The sequence below is a fragment of the Diabrotica undecimpunctata genome, chromosome 4 (assembly GCF_040954645.1).
Source record: "Diabrotica undecimpunctata isolate CICGRU chromosome 4, icDiaUnde3, whole genome shotgun sequence".
In the NCBI taxonomy this organism is placed as follows: Eukaryota; Metazoa; Arthropoda; class Insecta; order Coleoptera; family Chrysomelidae; genus Diabrotica; species Diabrotica undecimpunctata.
In genome coordinates, this window is record NC_092806.1 from 54,767,136 (window position 1) to 54,782,170 (window position 15,035).

General features: G+C 33.7%; 1 protein-coding gene across 1 annotated transcript; it reads left to right on the top strand.

Moving 5' to 3' along the window:
• The first annotated feature begins 395 nt into the window (after window positions 1-395).
• LOC140438679 (uncharacterized) lies at window positions 396-734 on the top strand. Its single transcript, XM_072528325.1, has one exon. It carries the CDS (start codon window positions 396-398, stop codon window positions 732-734), a length of 339 nt encoding a protein of 112 aa, XP_072384426.1.
• The last annotated feature ends 14,301 nt before the right edge of the window (window positions 735-15,035 follow it).

The following is a 15,035-nucleotide window of genomic DNA, read 5'->3' on the forward strand; positions in this document are numbered from 1 at the left end:
CTAGTTCGCAAATAAATAATAGAAAATAACCTTTAATTGCACGAAAAAGTATTTCCATTAAAAATATACGACACACACACACACAACAAAATAAATCCCAGCTTCAATTTAAAACAAGTTTTTATTTCTTTCTAAAATAGAATATACCTACACAAATCCTTAAAAACTATCGTTTTTTCCTACATCTTAAAAAGTGTACACAAATCCTTAAAAACTATAATTTTTTCCTACATCTTAAAAAGTCATAAAAATCAAGAGACGAAAAAATTAATTAGTTCAGCCCTATAACATAACATTATAGACAAATAACTAGAGAAACGAAACCTAATTTTAAACATACATATCAACCGATTATTAACTCATTATAACGCCACATCTACTTCACGCCTTTCGTAATGAACAGTGAAGGAATTTCCGAATTTATCGATGTTTACAGAGATAATTTCTGTTTGTGGGATAGCGACAGTGCTTTATACGCGAATCGAAATGCGCGAAAAACAGCCCAACAACAGCTGCTGAATGTAATGTTGAAGTACGAAAACACTGCCAATGTAGCTTCTGTGCGTAAAAAAATTGACTCTCTACGTTCTATCTTCTTCAGAGAATATAAAAAAGTTCAAGTGAGTGAAAGTGGAACTGGTACCGGAGCAGACGAAGTGTACGTGCCTAATTGGGTGCACTACAATGAATTAAGCTTTTTGGCAGAAGTGCAGAGGCCAGCCAGAGCAGGCTGACACATTCACGCATGACGGTATCTTTTTTGAAAATGAGTGGACCAATTTTTTCCAGCAACGGCGAAAAAGTGAAGTTGTCCATTCTGAGGTAATTTTTGTAATCATCCTTCACAGGATCAACGAATAATTTTTTCATCACGTTGATAAAAAGAAGAGAAAAAAAATCGGTTGCCTGTAAAGTCGGTTTTACGGGCGAAGATTTTACGTGACAACGTCTTTTTCTCGGTAGAATATTTATTGATATAAATATTATTAAATTGCACAATAGGAACAAGGAATTGAATGAAAATAAGAAATGCATTACCGATTTATTAGGTATTTTATATATTATTCATATTTTATATATTATATTTTTATATATTATTTTATATATTATTTATTTTATATTATATTATTGATCTTATTATTTTCTACAAAATTTATTTGAAAATTTTTTCGATATATCAATTAGTTGCGGAGATATCGATCATTGAAGTTATTGTTTGCTACCAGTATTTTATATATTTATTTTTTTCAGTTATAAAAAATTACTATTTCCAATTGTGTCTACCAAGTATGGTCACATGTATTTGCCTACATATTAAATAATAATAAGTACAGATAATGTTATGTGACGTTCACTTCTGATTATATATATTTTAATATTTTTAATTTTAAAGAATCAATTTGAAAATCAAAACACTTATTCAGATCGAAGGTTCAAATTTTTGCTAAATAAATTTGAAATTAATTAAAATTTGTAAATGTAAATGGTAAAGTTAAAAATTAAAACATTTACTAAAATTGGAATTTGAAATTCTTGCTAAACACAGTTAAATTCTAACTCCGCGCGTGGTGATTGGTCGGTTTAGTTCGTTTGTTTGGTCGCCCTGTTTTGACAGGTTAGAAGTTATAATTTGTTATTTTAAATGTTTGACTAGCAATACGCGCTGTTTCTTCTCAATCGACTGAATTACGATTGATTGCAGAGTGATTTAAACTAATAATTTACTTAACACTATCAACATTTGTCAATAGTATGACATAACCTATAAACTCAGTTTCTCAACTTTTGTGTCAATCTAACAATTAATCAATCAATCATAGTTTATGATAATGAAATATTAGTGTACAATTATTTACCTTTATTGTTGTAGTTGTTGTAAATGACGAATCTAAGCAGTCCACATTTTCACTACAGACACAGCTGACGATACTTTCAACGATTTTCAACTTTAGCGATTCAACGCGCCTAATTCTCTAGTGCCGCGCGCAGCGGACCGATCATGTTTGAGTGGGAGAGAGACGCAAGGCATTCGCCGGTCCGGCGGGTCTCTCTCTCGTTCGGCGACTCACTGTAACAGACGTGAGCGGGCGTTACACTTTTTCTTAAATGACTCCGAGCCACAACCTAATTTAAGACGTTGTCACGTCAAAAAAACATTTTTTCTTCCTTTTTTCAATTGATAGGGATAACAAGCACAATGCTGCCATTTTCCTTCTATTAATTATATTTTGCGTAGTGTTTTATCGATACATTTTTTGATTAAGCGATGTATACCGTCGTGAAAACAAACTAGAACTGAAGTTGGACCGCTAGTTGGATAGAAAGTCGGTACGTGAGTGGAGACGAATATCCAACTAACTATCCAACAACTTATAGTACTACTAAGAGGGACCGCAAGTTGGAACGTGAATGCCCAGCATAAGGCATCTGAAATGATAGAGAAATGTACATAGAACATTTGATTTTGAAAAACAGCTGGTTGTTAACAACAGAAACATTTACACTACAAATAATTTAAATCGACTAGAAATATTCATTGTAGAAATAGAGTATACTAACTTGCCTTGTTGCTTGATTAGTCCTAATGTAACTTGATTTTTTAAAATATTTCTAGCTAAACTTAGAGCCATTTTTGTCTTTTCTTTTTTGTATTACGTTTACTTAAATAAAAGAACAAAATAAATTAATAATAAGCCGAGTCCACAAAATGGAACCCAAATTTTTTAGACTTTGACCCGTCGTACTTTGAAATTAAAAATATGTAAAATATAAAAAGTTATATATGTAAACATTTGACAGGTACTCATAAAAATAAATGGATTGGTAGCTCTGACCAGTTTTCCGGTCCCTCTTCTTCTTCTTCTTCAAGTGCCTGTCCGTTGCGAACGTTGGCTATTAACATGGCAATTCTGATCTTGTTTGCGGCGCTTCTGAATAGTTCGACCGATGTGAGCCCGAACCACTTCCTCAGATTTTGGAGCCACGAGTGTCTTCTCCTGCCTGGCCCTCGCTTACTGTCTATTTTACAAGCTTTCTTTGTTTAATTGTATTCACGATTTCTTTCTCCTTTCCGATTATTTGGATTACTTCTATGTTGGTGACATGTTCGGTCCGGGATATACGAAGAATGCGTCGGTACACCCACATTTCGAATGCTTCTAATTTTCTTTCTCATGAGCGTCTCCGTCAGCGTCCAGGCCTCCACACCATACAGTAAGATCGGAAAAATGTAGCATTTAACTAGACGTAGTTTTAGGGGAAGAGACAAAGAAACCTGCTTATGAGGAGCTTTTTCATATTGCTAAATGCTGCTCTAGCTCGTTTTATTCTCGCCTTAATTTCTGTGGCCTGTTCCCATTTTGCATTTACGTTGGTGCCAAGGTACACATAAGATTCTACATGGTCAATTAGTATGTTACTTATCCGTAACTGTCGAGCAGGCTGTTGCTTCCTGCTTATCAGCATCCACTTTGTCTTCTTGAAGTTGAGGCTCAGGCCGTATTCCTCACTAACTGAATAAACTCTTTCCATTACCTGCTGTAATTCGTCTATGGTACTGGCAAGGATCACCGTGTCGTCGGCATATCTTATATTGTTCTTTAACTCGCCGTTTATTTTTATGCCCTCATTTGCATTTTCCATACATTTGTTAAATATTTCTTCGGAATAAATATTGAATAGAAGTGGGGATAATATACAACCCTGACGGACACCTCTTTTGATCTGCACACTTTTAGTGAGTTCGTTGCCAATTTTTGCTCTTGCTGTTTGACCCCAGTATAGGTTTGCCACAATTCGAATGTCCTTGTCGTCAATACCTTTCGCAGAATATCTATCAATTGTTCATGATTGACATTGTCAAATGCTGTTCTAAAATCCACAAAGCACAAATACACGTCCTTATCAACGTCCCTACACCGCTGTATAAGCACCTGGAGAGCGAAAATTGCTTCTCTAGTTCCAAGTGCTTTCCGAAAGCCAAACTGCGATCTATCAATATTTGACTCACATTTATCATATATTCTTCTATAAATGATCTTAGTGAACGCTTTAGTGACATGATTGATCAAGCTTATAAGCCAGTAGTCAATTATAAACGTCTCTATTATAACATAAATAAATTATTTCATATTGGTCGGCAAAGATTGAAATTTAAAATTGTATTTTGTCTTGTGAAGTCGGTATTAACTTCATGTTAGCCAACTCTTAGTTGTTGATTTAGTTGATTGATTTTCGTTCATTTTAATTCATTATGATAGAAAAGGTTAGAAAATTATGACTCAAACGCGTATATTTGACTTTTACGTTTATTTTGAAGTTTTGTAGCTGAAAAGTAGAAAATTAAAATACTCAACAAAAAAAATTGTACGTATTTGTTGTTATATATATATATATATATATATATATATATATATATATATATATATATATAGTTACGGAAAAAAAATTTAAGAGTTAATTAAATTTTGCTAAAACCATAAAGGCATTACTATCGGAAGTATTTCCTATTTTATAAAGAAAATTATATTATAATAAGAATGTGTTTAACCAGTCAAAATATTTTTAATAACATAATCAGCTCTCCCGAAACAGTCACGGTTTTCCATTTTTTTGTTCTCTAAACTCTATACACCCAAACAATATTACTTTCCTATAGGCATCAAATCTTTCTATATTTAGTTTACCTTGCGATACTTCCACCTTCGTTCCCAATATGCTACCGGAATATACCGATATGGAACACGTCCAATATAATAAAAAAGTAAATTTGGAGTTTATTGACCTGATGCTGCCGTTATTCCTGGTTCTAAGCTCTAAGCTCTAAGCGAGATAAGTTAAATCCCTTCAGGACGATGGCAGGATAAAGTATAAGTTTGTAGTAGTCTTCAAAGTTTAGTTCTAAATGCTACAGAGCATATAAATGGTTGCTAGAAAATAGGTTGCTGTTTTATTTTAGAAAAGTCGAGGGCGCGCATTATAGCATACGTTAAATAATATACCTAATATGAGAAATTATGAATAAGGATTACTAAATAAGTTTTATTAAGATATGGTAATAATTTTAAAATATTTGTCTGACATTTTCATTCTACTACATTTTACGCTAATTCACCACATATATTTCTGTATTAGGGATCAATTTCCAAGATGAAAATCAAAATGTCAAATATACAGTATATTTAATTAAAATTGGGGTTAACTCTAACAACATAGAGTAGTTAAGACCTATTTTTCTATCTTCTTTCTTACATTTTACACAAAGGTCTCCTAACGTATGTGCCTTCCTTACTAACACATCACTTATTATTAAATATTATATTAAATTATACACTATTATGCAAATTAAAGTAATAAATTAGATATTTCGTAAGCCGGCAACTTTAAGGAAAAATTCTGAAACCGGTCGATGACGTTATTGCTAAAATTTTTAAATGAAAATGTGTGTGTTGTAATACATTATTTGAACGGTCTTTTAAATACCTATTCAGCCATATCAATAATTTCAACAGATTTTATAATCTAATACTTTACTTTATCGTGTCCGGACATGTCATTCACAAAATTTCGGCCCAGTATCGAGGTACGTCGGTTCCATCTTGGTTGGCGAGCCACAAATCTTCGAGAGTACATCGATGAGGACAGTTTCTGCATGTAAGAAGATGTTGCATATTCTGTGTTTCTCCACAGTCACAGTTCACATCATCTTGGTCGACTTTTCCCCATTTTGCCATGTTTAATTTTACTGGAACGACCCCCGTTCTTATCCTATTCATAGTTTTCCACGTTTTAAAGTCTAGGGACTGGCCGGTCCATTGAAGCTGGATAATAGGAAAATACTCAAACGGTTCATCCTGCACTGTTCCAATGAAGCTTTTTCTAGATTTTAGTCGTTTTCGTGGTGTTCGAGCTTTGCATAGGGCATGCCGCTCGTCTGCGATTTGTTTAATTTTCTCTATATGCTATGCAACGCTTCTGCGTGTTAAGGGTTCTGCAAAACTGCTTTATATAGATTTGAGAGTGGCGTTGGTTTCATGCACCCCTTTATTATCCTGCATGTCTCATTTATCGCAGTATCAACTTGTTATGTATGGGCAGATCTGCCCCAATCGAGGCACGCATATTCAGCAGTTGAGAAACACAGTACCTTTGCCGTTGTTCTTAAAACGCCAGGACGTGCACCCCATTTACTTCCCGTTAGCTTTCTGAGTATGCTGTTCCTAGTTGTTACTTTCCCTCTCATTTTTATGCAATGTTGTTTGTAGACGAGGGACCGGTCCAGAGTTACTCCAAATATGTTGGTGTGTGTGTTTTCGCTCGGCTTCATTTGCGCGAAAGTGTAAAGCGCAGACTTGGGTTTTAGAGGGATTGGGTCTCAGAGAATTTTGCAGGTAGTACGCTGTCATTGTTTTTAAGGTAGTTTCGAGTTTCTCCTCCACTTCTTCAAAGCTATTTCCTTGAGCGCATATTGCAAGATCGTCAGGATAGAGGAAGTGCTTGGTTTCGGTCGGCGTAGGTTGGTCGTTTGTGTATATATTAAAGAGCATTGGTGCTAAAACACTTCCCTGTGGGAGGCCATTTTTTTGAACTCTCCACCTACTTACTTTACCCTCCAGCATAACAAAAAACGTCTGTTTTGTAGTAAGGATTATACGACCTTACGCAGATGGTGGTCATTGAGAGTGTCGTATAATTTGCGGAGCAATGTTGTAACGATTATATTTTGCCTACCATAGGGTAAGATTATGGGGGTAGAAAATTGGGGACAGAAACTAATGGGGGTCAAGATAGGGCAAGCAAAATAAACGCTACTATGCAAACGGGCACTCAGGGGTTAGTTGGAGAGCTGGGGTCGTGGATAAGTAAAAGACAAGGGGGTTTGGATTGGGACAACTACAGAAAAATGAAATAAAGGGTCATAAATCTCTTGGGACAAACAGAATGAAAATAAACCGGAAACACCTCAAGAAATTTAATATAGAGCGCCACTTGAGGTGCCTAATTATACCTATTACAACCAGCTAGTTGTATCTGGAGATATAATTATTAAACATAAAAAAACATATCTTTTCCAAATGGAAACTCGAAAAAAAAGGGTTAGTTAAAAAAAAGAATAAACAAAATGTTAAGAAACAAAATTTAACATTTATTTTTGTGTCACCACAAACAGTTACAAAATATAGAGAACACAAGAATGCTCAAAAAAGACAATACAAAATTATAATGACAATAGCTGCAAAATGTAGCTGCAATTTTATAATTCTGTTTTGTTCTCTTATTTTTTGGATTAGTTTTAATTGTTTTGTCAGATTTGCTCCTCCGTACTTTACGGGTTCTTTCGGTTTTTCTTTCCTTTCCTGGTGATTTTCTATTTTTTAATTTCCTGAATGCTTTAAACCAATAATGGCATACGCTGCAGAAACACGACCTGATACAGATAGGACAAAAAGGATGTTAGAAACAGCAGAGATGAAAACTTAAATTAGAAAAAAGGCTGGTAAACACTACGGAACAGAGCTGAAAGTACAGATAGACGACGTAGATGTAAGATGGATGACAACAGGGACTAAGTAAGAAATAGAAGAGTAGAATAGAACGGTCATATAAGCCGAATGACTGCAAATGGAGTAGATTCCCCAATAGAAAGACTATCAGTAGGAAGACCACTAAAACGATGGAACAACTTACTGGTGGCACATACATACACAAAAACAGACAGAGTCATGTCTACATAAAAAGCAAAAGAAGAAGAAGAATAAATGATAGCAATGTTTTAAAGGCTTTGTATTTTAATACCATTTATACCAGTGGGCACCTACCTAATGGTTGGTCCCATTCATTGTTCATAGCTCTACCTAAGAAGACAACAGCTAAAACCTTTGCTGATTATAGATCCATCAGTTTGTTAAGCCATTTAGTAAAAATTATCCGGTAATACCGTCTCTCTACTTTTTCCAATGGACGTATCTATAATAAATGCGAGGAATATCTAAGTGGCATACACTTTGATTTCCGTAATGGGTTTGGAACGAGAGAGGCATTGTTTGGGATGAATTTACTTTCTCAAAGATGTCGTGATACATCTGTATATACGTACTGTTGTTTTACAGACTTCAGTTAACTTGACCAAAAGGTATTTTATCATGTTCTATACTGATCCAATTTTTAAGAGGCATTGGCTTGGATGGCAGAGAAGCTTGCTTAATTTTGTAGCATAAAAATTTCCTTATAACTATCGAATATTCAAGGTATAAAAATTTATTTGATACCCTGGCTGGTACATAATAATAATCTAAAGTTTAGTTTACCCAGGTGTTTATGCGAGACATCTAAGAAAATAAGATAGCTATGACTTAAACCAACGTTTAAAAAGGACATGGTACATAAAAAAAATATGTTAAATTTAACTGATATGAATATTCGTAAGACATATACATGCTTCAAAATTTTGATAATTCTCAGCTGGGAAGGACTGGAAGAAAAAAGAATGCGAGGTGTGTAGCAAGTGCTTCATCTTTTTTATTTATTGCTTCTGGCCCACTCGCCGTTTCCTTTGGGTAAAGAAAGTTGTGGATTAAAGTGGTTTAAACTTTTTTGTAGACTTCTGTATTTTCTGTTACTAACAGGTTCAGGAAGATATTAATTGATCTCACCGTTTCTGTAGCTATTTAGCAAAACTTTGAGTTTAAGTGCTGTCTGATTGAATTTAGTTTTGTTCTGATATTTTGGCGTAAGTTTCTTGACATGGTTTTGTTAAAACTCGCTTTTTTAAACATTTTTGTATGATTATATTAGGTATCTCTTGTTTTGTGTATGTCGTTGGTTTTAGGATAGATTACTTTCTGAGTAATAACATTAGAGATTTTTACTGCGTCATTTATTTCGTTCTTTATTTACGGTAAACTTGTTCTCAATCACTTGCCGAAAACTATCCAAATCTGTGTATTTTATGTCCAGTGGAACTTGTTGTTGTCTCTTTACAGGCTCAATAACGGTCAAATGTAGCGAAAATACGATATGACAGACCAGAAATTAAAGTTCTTAGGACACTGTTCATCAAGTAAATATTGGAGAATTCTCTTAATAAATATAGAAGCGGTCGAGTTATAAACAAAGTTATTTCGAGTTACTTTAATAGAAGAAAAAAAATGTTTCTAAATTAATGTTAAAATTTGTATAGCATATATTAAACTCATACAAGTATATCCTTAATTATTGTAAAAATTAATGAACAAAATTCATATTATGCTACTTTTATGTTCGGAGTACGTGAATGTTCTATATGCATTGCCATTAAAAAAATACAATATTTTTATTAAAAATACTAAACCCCAACAAGCATCCGAATTTTTTTACTCTTTAATATTTCATATTTTCAAAGAATTCTTTCCTCTCACAAAAACATTAATATACTGGCTAGGAAACTGTGATATTAAAGGACGTTTTAATTAAAGCTTTCAAAAAGAATACAAGAGCAATAAAAAGGGATGCGTGGTTATTAAAAGACCAGGTGCGTGGTATATCCAGTGTGATATCTTTACCAAAACTAAGTATTCATCTTTTAGTTTTCATATTTCCATTTGCATATCATATGTGACATGCTCTAGATTTTGCCAGTGGATTAGCATGTTATATAAAAGTATTTTAGTTTACCAACGAATTATTACTGACTATTTTAATTTTAATTGCATCATATCTTTTAAGACAGGCAGAAAAATAAAATAAATTACACAAAATAACGGAGTATGAGATTAACGGAACGAGTTAGCTAAATAATTTAGCATCATATTGTCTATAAAATCCGGGTTTTAAATAGTAGATTAGAGATTTCAAAGGGATCGTTTTTTCTCATAGAATTTTCTACTCTGCAACTTCAAAGATCTCTTTTGTATGTTTAAATCCAACAGATGTGGGATTTTGATTAAGTCTATTGTTTCGAAAAGGTATTTGTTCCAGTTATTGTAAGGTCCTAAAACGACCTGTACCAAAAATGTATTGGCGAATAATTGGCCTGAAGTCGCAAACAACAGGCTTGGCCATTTTCTCTGCATTTTCTCTAGACCTACACGTTGCTCTGTTCACTGTGTTGATTTGTCAGTACTAATGGTACCTATTTCTGTATAGCGGGCGTATGCTTATATACAAGATGATTTATTAAGAGGTACTTTTTTGGTGGGGATTCAACGGGAGATTGTGCATGAATTGTATCACCTGACATTGTGTTTTTGTTCCATATTGTTTGACATTACATCATGAAAATACTTAGCCCGGCACAGCGTCTAAAAATTGTTCAGCTGTATTACGAAAATGGGCGTTTTACGAGGAATGTATTTGAAACTCCTGGAGCAATTTATGGTTTACATAATCGGCCTACCGAATACACAGTTCGCTATAGCATCGTTATGGTTATGGTTATAGACCCTTCAGGCCCATTGTTTCACTCCTCGCTAAACCATCAGTAAGTTTTAAACCTAGTTTTCACTTGGATAACACGCGACAAAGTAGACTTAGGTACGTACTGAAGAAAATATAGCGGCGGAAGTGGAAAGTGTACGCGAAAATAAGGAAGAATCGATTCGTTGCATTCTTAACAGCTTCGCTTGTCATATGCAACCACTTGACGCGTTTTACGTAAGGATCTTGGTTAAAAAGCATCTTCTTCTTTAAGTGCTGTCTCCCGATCGGAGGTTATATATCATCATCACTATCTTTACTCTATCTACTGCTGCTCTGAAGAGTGTTATAGAACTGCTTTTAAACTAGTCCCTTAAGTTCTTCAAACCATGACACTCTCCTGCTTCCTATACTTCTTCCTCCTCTTATCTATCCCTGTATTATCAGCCTTAGCAGTTCATATCGCTGTCCCCTCATTACTTGTCCCAGATATTGTAACTTTCTTATTTTTATTGTGTTTATTATTTGGCATTCTTTGCCCATTTTTCGCAATATTTCCGTGTTAGTTTTCTTCTGGGTCCATGCTACTCTAAGCATCCTCCTATAACACCACATTTCAAAGGACTGTAACTTATTTATGTCCACAAGGAATCTAAATTTCTGTAGTTGGCTGTATACCATATATAACAAACATTTTTTATTAAAAATCCTTTATAAAAGGTATATAATTTAAAAACCCAATCGGGCTACATCACAAAACGTTTTCGGAATCCATATTCCATCATCAGTGCACTAGGTATACATGTATTGAGCCACTAAATATGTGGGTAAAAACCCGTTAAAAAATGTTGGTTTAAATTTAGTTTACATTATATGGTGTTTAATATTATGATGTCAAAGTTACCAGTGGATTTGCTAACATGACGACGTATGACTCCACGTGAAATTGCTGGTCCTGAGGCGATGTGTCTGCGAGGACTTGATGAAAGCAACTGAAGTGCTTTCAATTCCATGCATCATATCCATGCATCTTTGAGCTAACACATTAAAAGCAAATAACGCTTCTCTGATTCCTAGTCCGTTTCTGAACCCAAACTGACTATCATCTATTCCTTCTTCCAGTTTTTGATTTATACGACCATGTATTATTTTCAGGAATAATTTGAGAATGTGACTTATTAGTGATATTCTTCTGTATTTACTGCAATATTTAGCGTTTGTATTTTTAGGGATAGCACAAAAGGTGGAGAGTAACCATTGTTTCGGTATGTGTTCTATTTTGTATACTGAGTTAAATAAGTCTACTATAATGTCTAAGGTTTCATCATTTATGCATTTTAAGGTTTCTATAGGGATTTGGTCTGGACCTACTGCTTTTCCATTTTTGGTGTTTTTTAATGCCATTTTAATTTCCTCTTTTAATATCTTTAAAACAATATCCTCTCCTACTTCTATCTCCATCTGTTCTGTTCTATTGTCTTTGAACAGTTCATTGATGTATTCTGTCCATATCTTTAATTTGTTGTTAGTATTCAACACAAGTTTTCGATTTGCATCTTTCAGTTTTCCCGGTTTTCTTGTTCTATTGTTGTCAGTTAATTCTTTAATTTTTTATGTGTGTTAAAACTATCATGTCTTTTCTGGTATTCTTCTATTTCTGTGCATTATTCTTTTAACCATTGTTCTTTCGCTTTCTTAATTCTGTATTTTATTCGTTTATCCACTTTTTTGTACATTTGATTATCTTTGTTTTTATATTGACGTCTTTCTTCCATTAAATCTAAAATTTCTTCCGTCATCCATTGCTTCTTTTTATATCTGGTTGGTATTAGAATTTCTTTTTGACTTTTATCTATTTTTGTCTTTATTTAAAAAGCATACAAAATTGAATTAGTGCAAGATCTGAAACCGACTGACGTTTCGAGTCGTCCCAGTTTCAGTCGATGGGATCTTGACAAAAGATCCTCTGTTTTTGAAAAAAATTAATTTTCCGATGAGACCCATTTTTAGCTTAATGAGGACGTGAATAAACAAAATGCTCATATTTGGGGTGATAACAAACCCAAAGAGATTCAAAAGTCTTTATTAGATTCAGAAAAAACAACTGTTTGGTGTGGTTTTTGGGCCAGTGGAATCGTCGGTCCTTATTTCTTTTCAATAAAGGCCGACCAGAATCTTACTGTGAATGGAGACCGTTATAGCACCATTATATTAAACTATTTGGTGCCTGAAATTAAAGCTCAAGTTCTCGATGACATTATTGATTCCAACACTTGCCATATAGCCCGTGAAAGCATGGCTTTACTGCGAGAACGATTTGGTGAACAACTTGTTTCACCCGCCTAGATCCTATGACATCACACTTCAAGACTTTTTCCGTTGGAGCTACGTAAAGTCCAAGGTCTACATGAATAAACCGGCTACGATTAAGACATTGGAGGCCTATATTACTCGAGTCATTGGTCAAAAACCAATTGAAATGCTCGAACGCGTAATCGAGAATTGGAACTTCAGAATGGACCATCTTAATTAGCCTACATAAAAAAAATTTAAGGAAAAATTTTAATGCATGGCTCTTTTGTATGATATTAAAGATTTTCAAGACTACAAAGGGAACATCATAGAATTTCAAGAAAATATAGGAGAGAAAATTTTAAGTATTATGTAAGCAGAGGGAGGCAGGGTGAATTTGCTTTTGTTTATTTTTGATGACATTGGGGCGGGGAGTCTAGATGATGATTACGTCAGCAGTAGTTATTTACTTTTTATACATATTTTAACCTACAAATTGTATATGTGTGAAATCGAAACGAATTTTTGCGAACTCAACTCAACTCAACTCAACGTAAATAATATATTAAATTAGGTATTCGCTTAGAACTAAGTAGGGGGATCACCACGCACTGTTTACTTATCTAATTTTTTCCGTCAATATTTTGTTTCGTTTCAGTACGATTGACGATTTGACATATTGTAAGCAAATAAAATGTAAAACACATAATTTTGTGTTACCCTTGATCTACTTTCTCCAAAGTTGACTGTTTAATTGAGATGTCGTTTCAAATCCACAAATCCAAGTTATACCTAAAATTGTTAGAAAGTTTTAAAGAATCTCATACAAATGAAAAAGTGCAAAATGTTCAGAAGTTAGTTACCAAGGTGTGGCGTTATTATAAGGTAGAGCAAAGTCCGACAAAGAAATTGATAATATTGTCTAGATTGACGATTGACTGTATAATTTTTTTATACATTTATGCGTGATATATTATATACAATATTTCTCACAAAAAATTGCCTCTGTGATTGCCCTAAATTTAGTGCAGTATGTTACATCATACATTTAACGTTTAGTTGCGAGGTTTAAAACGAACGATTGTTTTTATACAAAAGAACTGTTAGATACAGGTGCATATCATTGATTTTATTGATTTTAGTTAGTCGTTTGGTACAAATGTGTTCACTGTACATCCCTTCTATTATTTTCTCGGTAAGTTAACAGTAAATTTTATTTTAATAAATTAGCAGGATATATAACAGCATGCTGTAAGAAATGAGATGACCGAAATTGACTACCGATATTTTCTGTATGGACTTCTTTAAACATTGTTATTTATTAGAATGCTATTTCTACTTTAACATGTAGCATTTACCTTAGAGTTAGCGTTTCTTATTTAATTGTAAACTAAAAATAAAGTCAAAATGCGAAAAACGTTTAAATTGTAAAATGAAGAAACATATAGCTATAGTTCAACAAGTGGCTTATTTAGATTACTAGACAACAGGTTTCTTCCATTATCAGTAAAAGTAAAGCAAACAGTTTATGACTTGGTTTTGGATGATGAAGGACAATTTCTCAATCTTTCGGTTAATTTAACTCTACGGTTACATGCTTAACTCAAAGATTTCCTGAAAATGCCCTACGATTATTTTTGTCCGACGGTAAAATTGAAGCTATTAAGTCGAACATGCAAAACGTGTGGTTCCTATTATGCTTCCGTCAAGTCACTAAATAGTCACATCGAGAAGATCCATAAAAAAGTTAACGTACATACTGATATGAAAGTTAGGCCTATAGGAGTCGTGCTAATAAACTGATGTGCATCATTTAACATTTAGAGCACCACGATGTTGAATGGCTTGGTAAGAACGACTTATATAGATATACCAAAATCTGATAAAAGTGAGCAGACACATAACGATGAGCAGCAAACGTGTAGTATTATTGAAAACTTAGAAGCATGGTTTCAGATATTATGAACTGAAGACTGTTAATTGGAATTAATATGTATACCAAAAATTTAAAAGAAGTGTTTTGTTCGTAATATTACTTAATATTATAATATTTGGACCTTACTCTATGTTGAATACCGTTTCAATTAAGTTTTTGATATAAGGTTGAATGCTCGAATAAATGGACTTTGATCAAATAAAAGGCAAATATCGAGCACAGTTTATTAATTAAATCTTGCTTAAGTACTTTCGCTTCCTAGAGCATCTTCAGGGATATTTCGTCAATTTTGGCCTATATAACAACATACATAACATGTATACAACACATATAACATTCCATGTTTGTTGGATAGGCCAAAATTGACGAAATGCCCCTGAAGATGCTCTAGGAAGCGAAAGTACTTGGGCAAGAT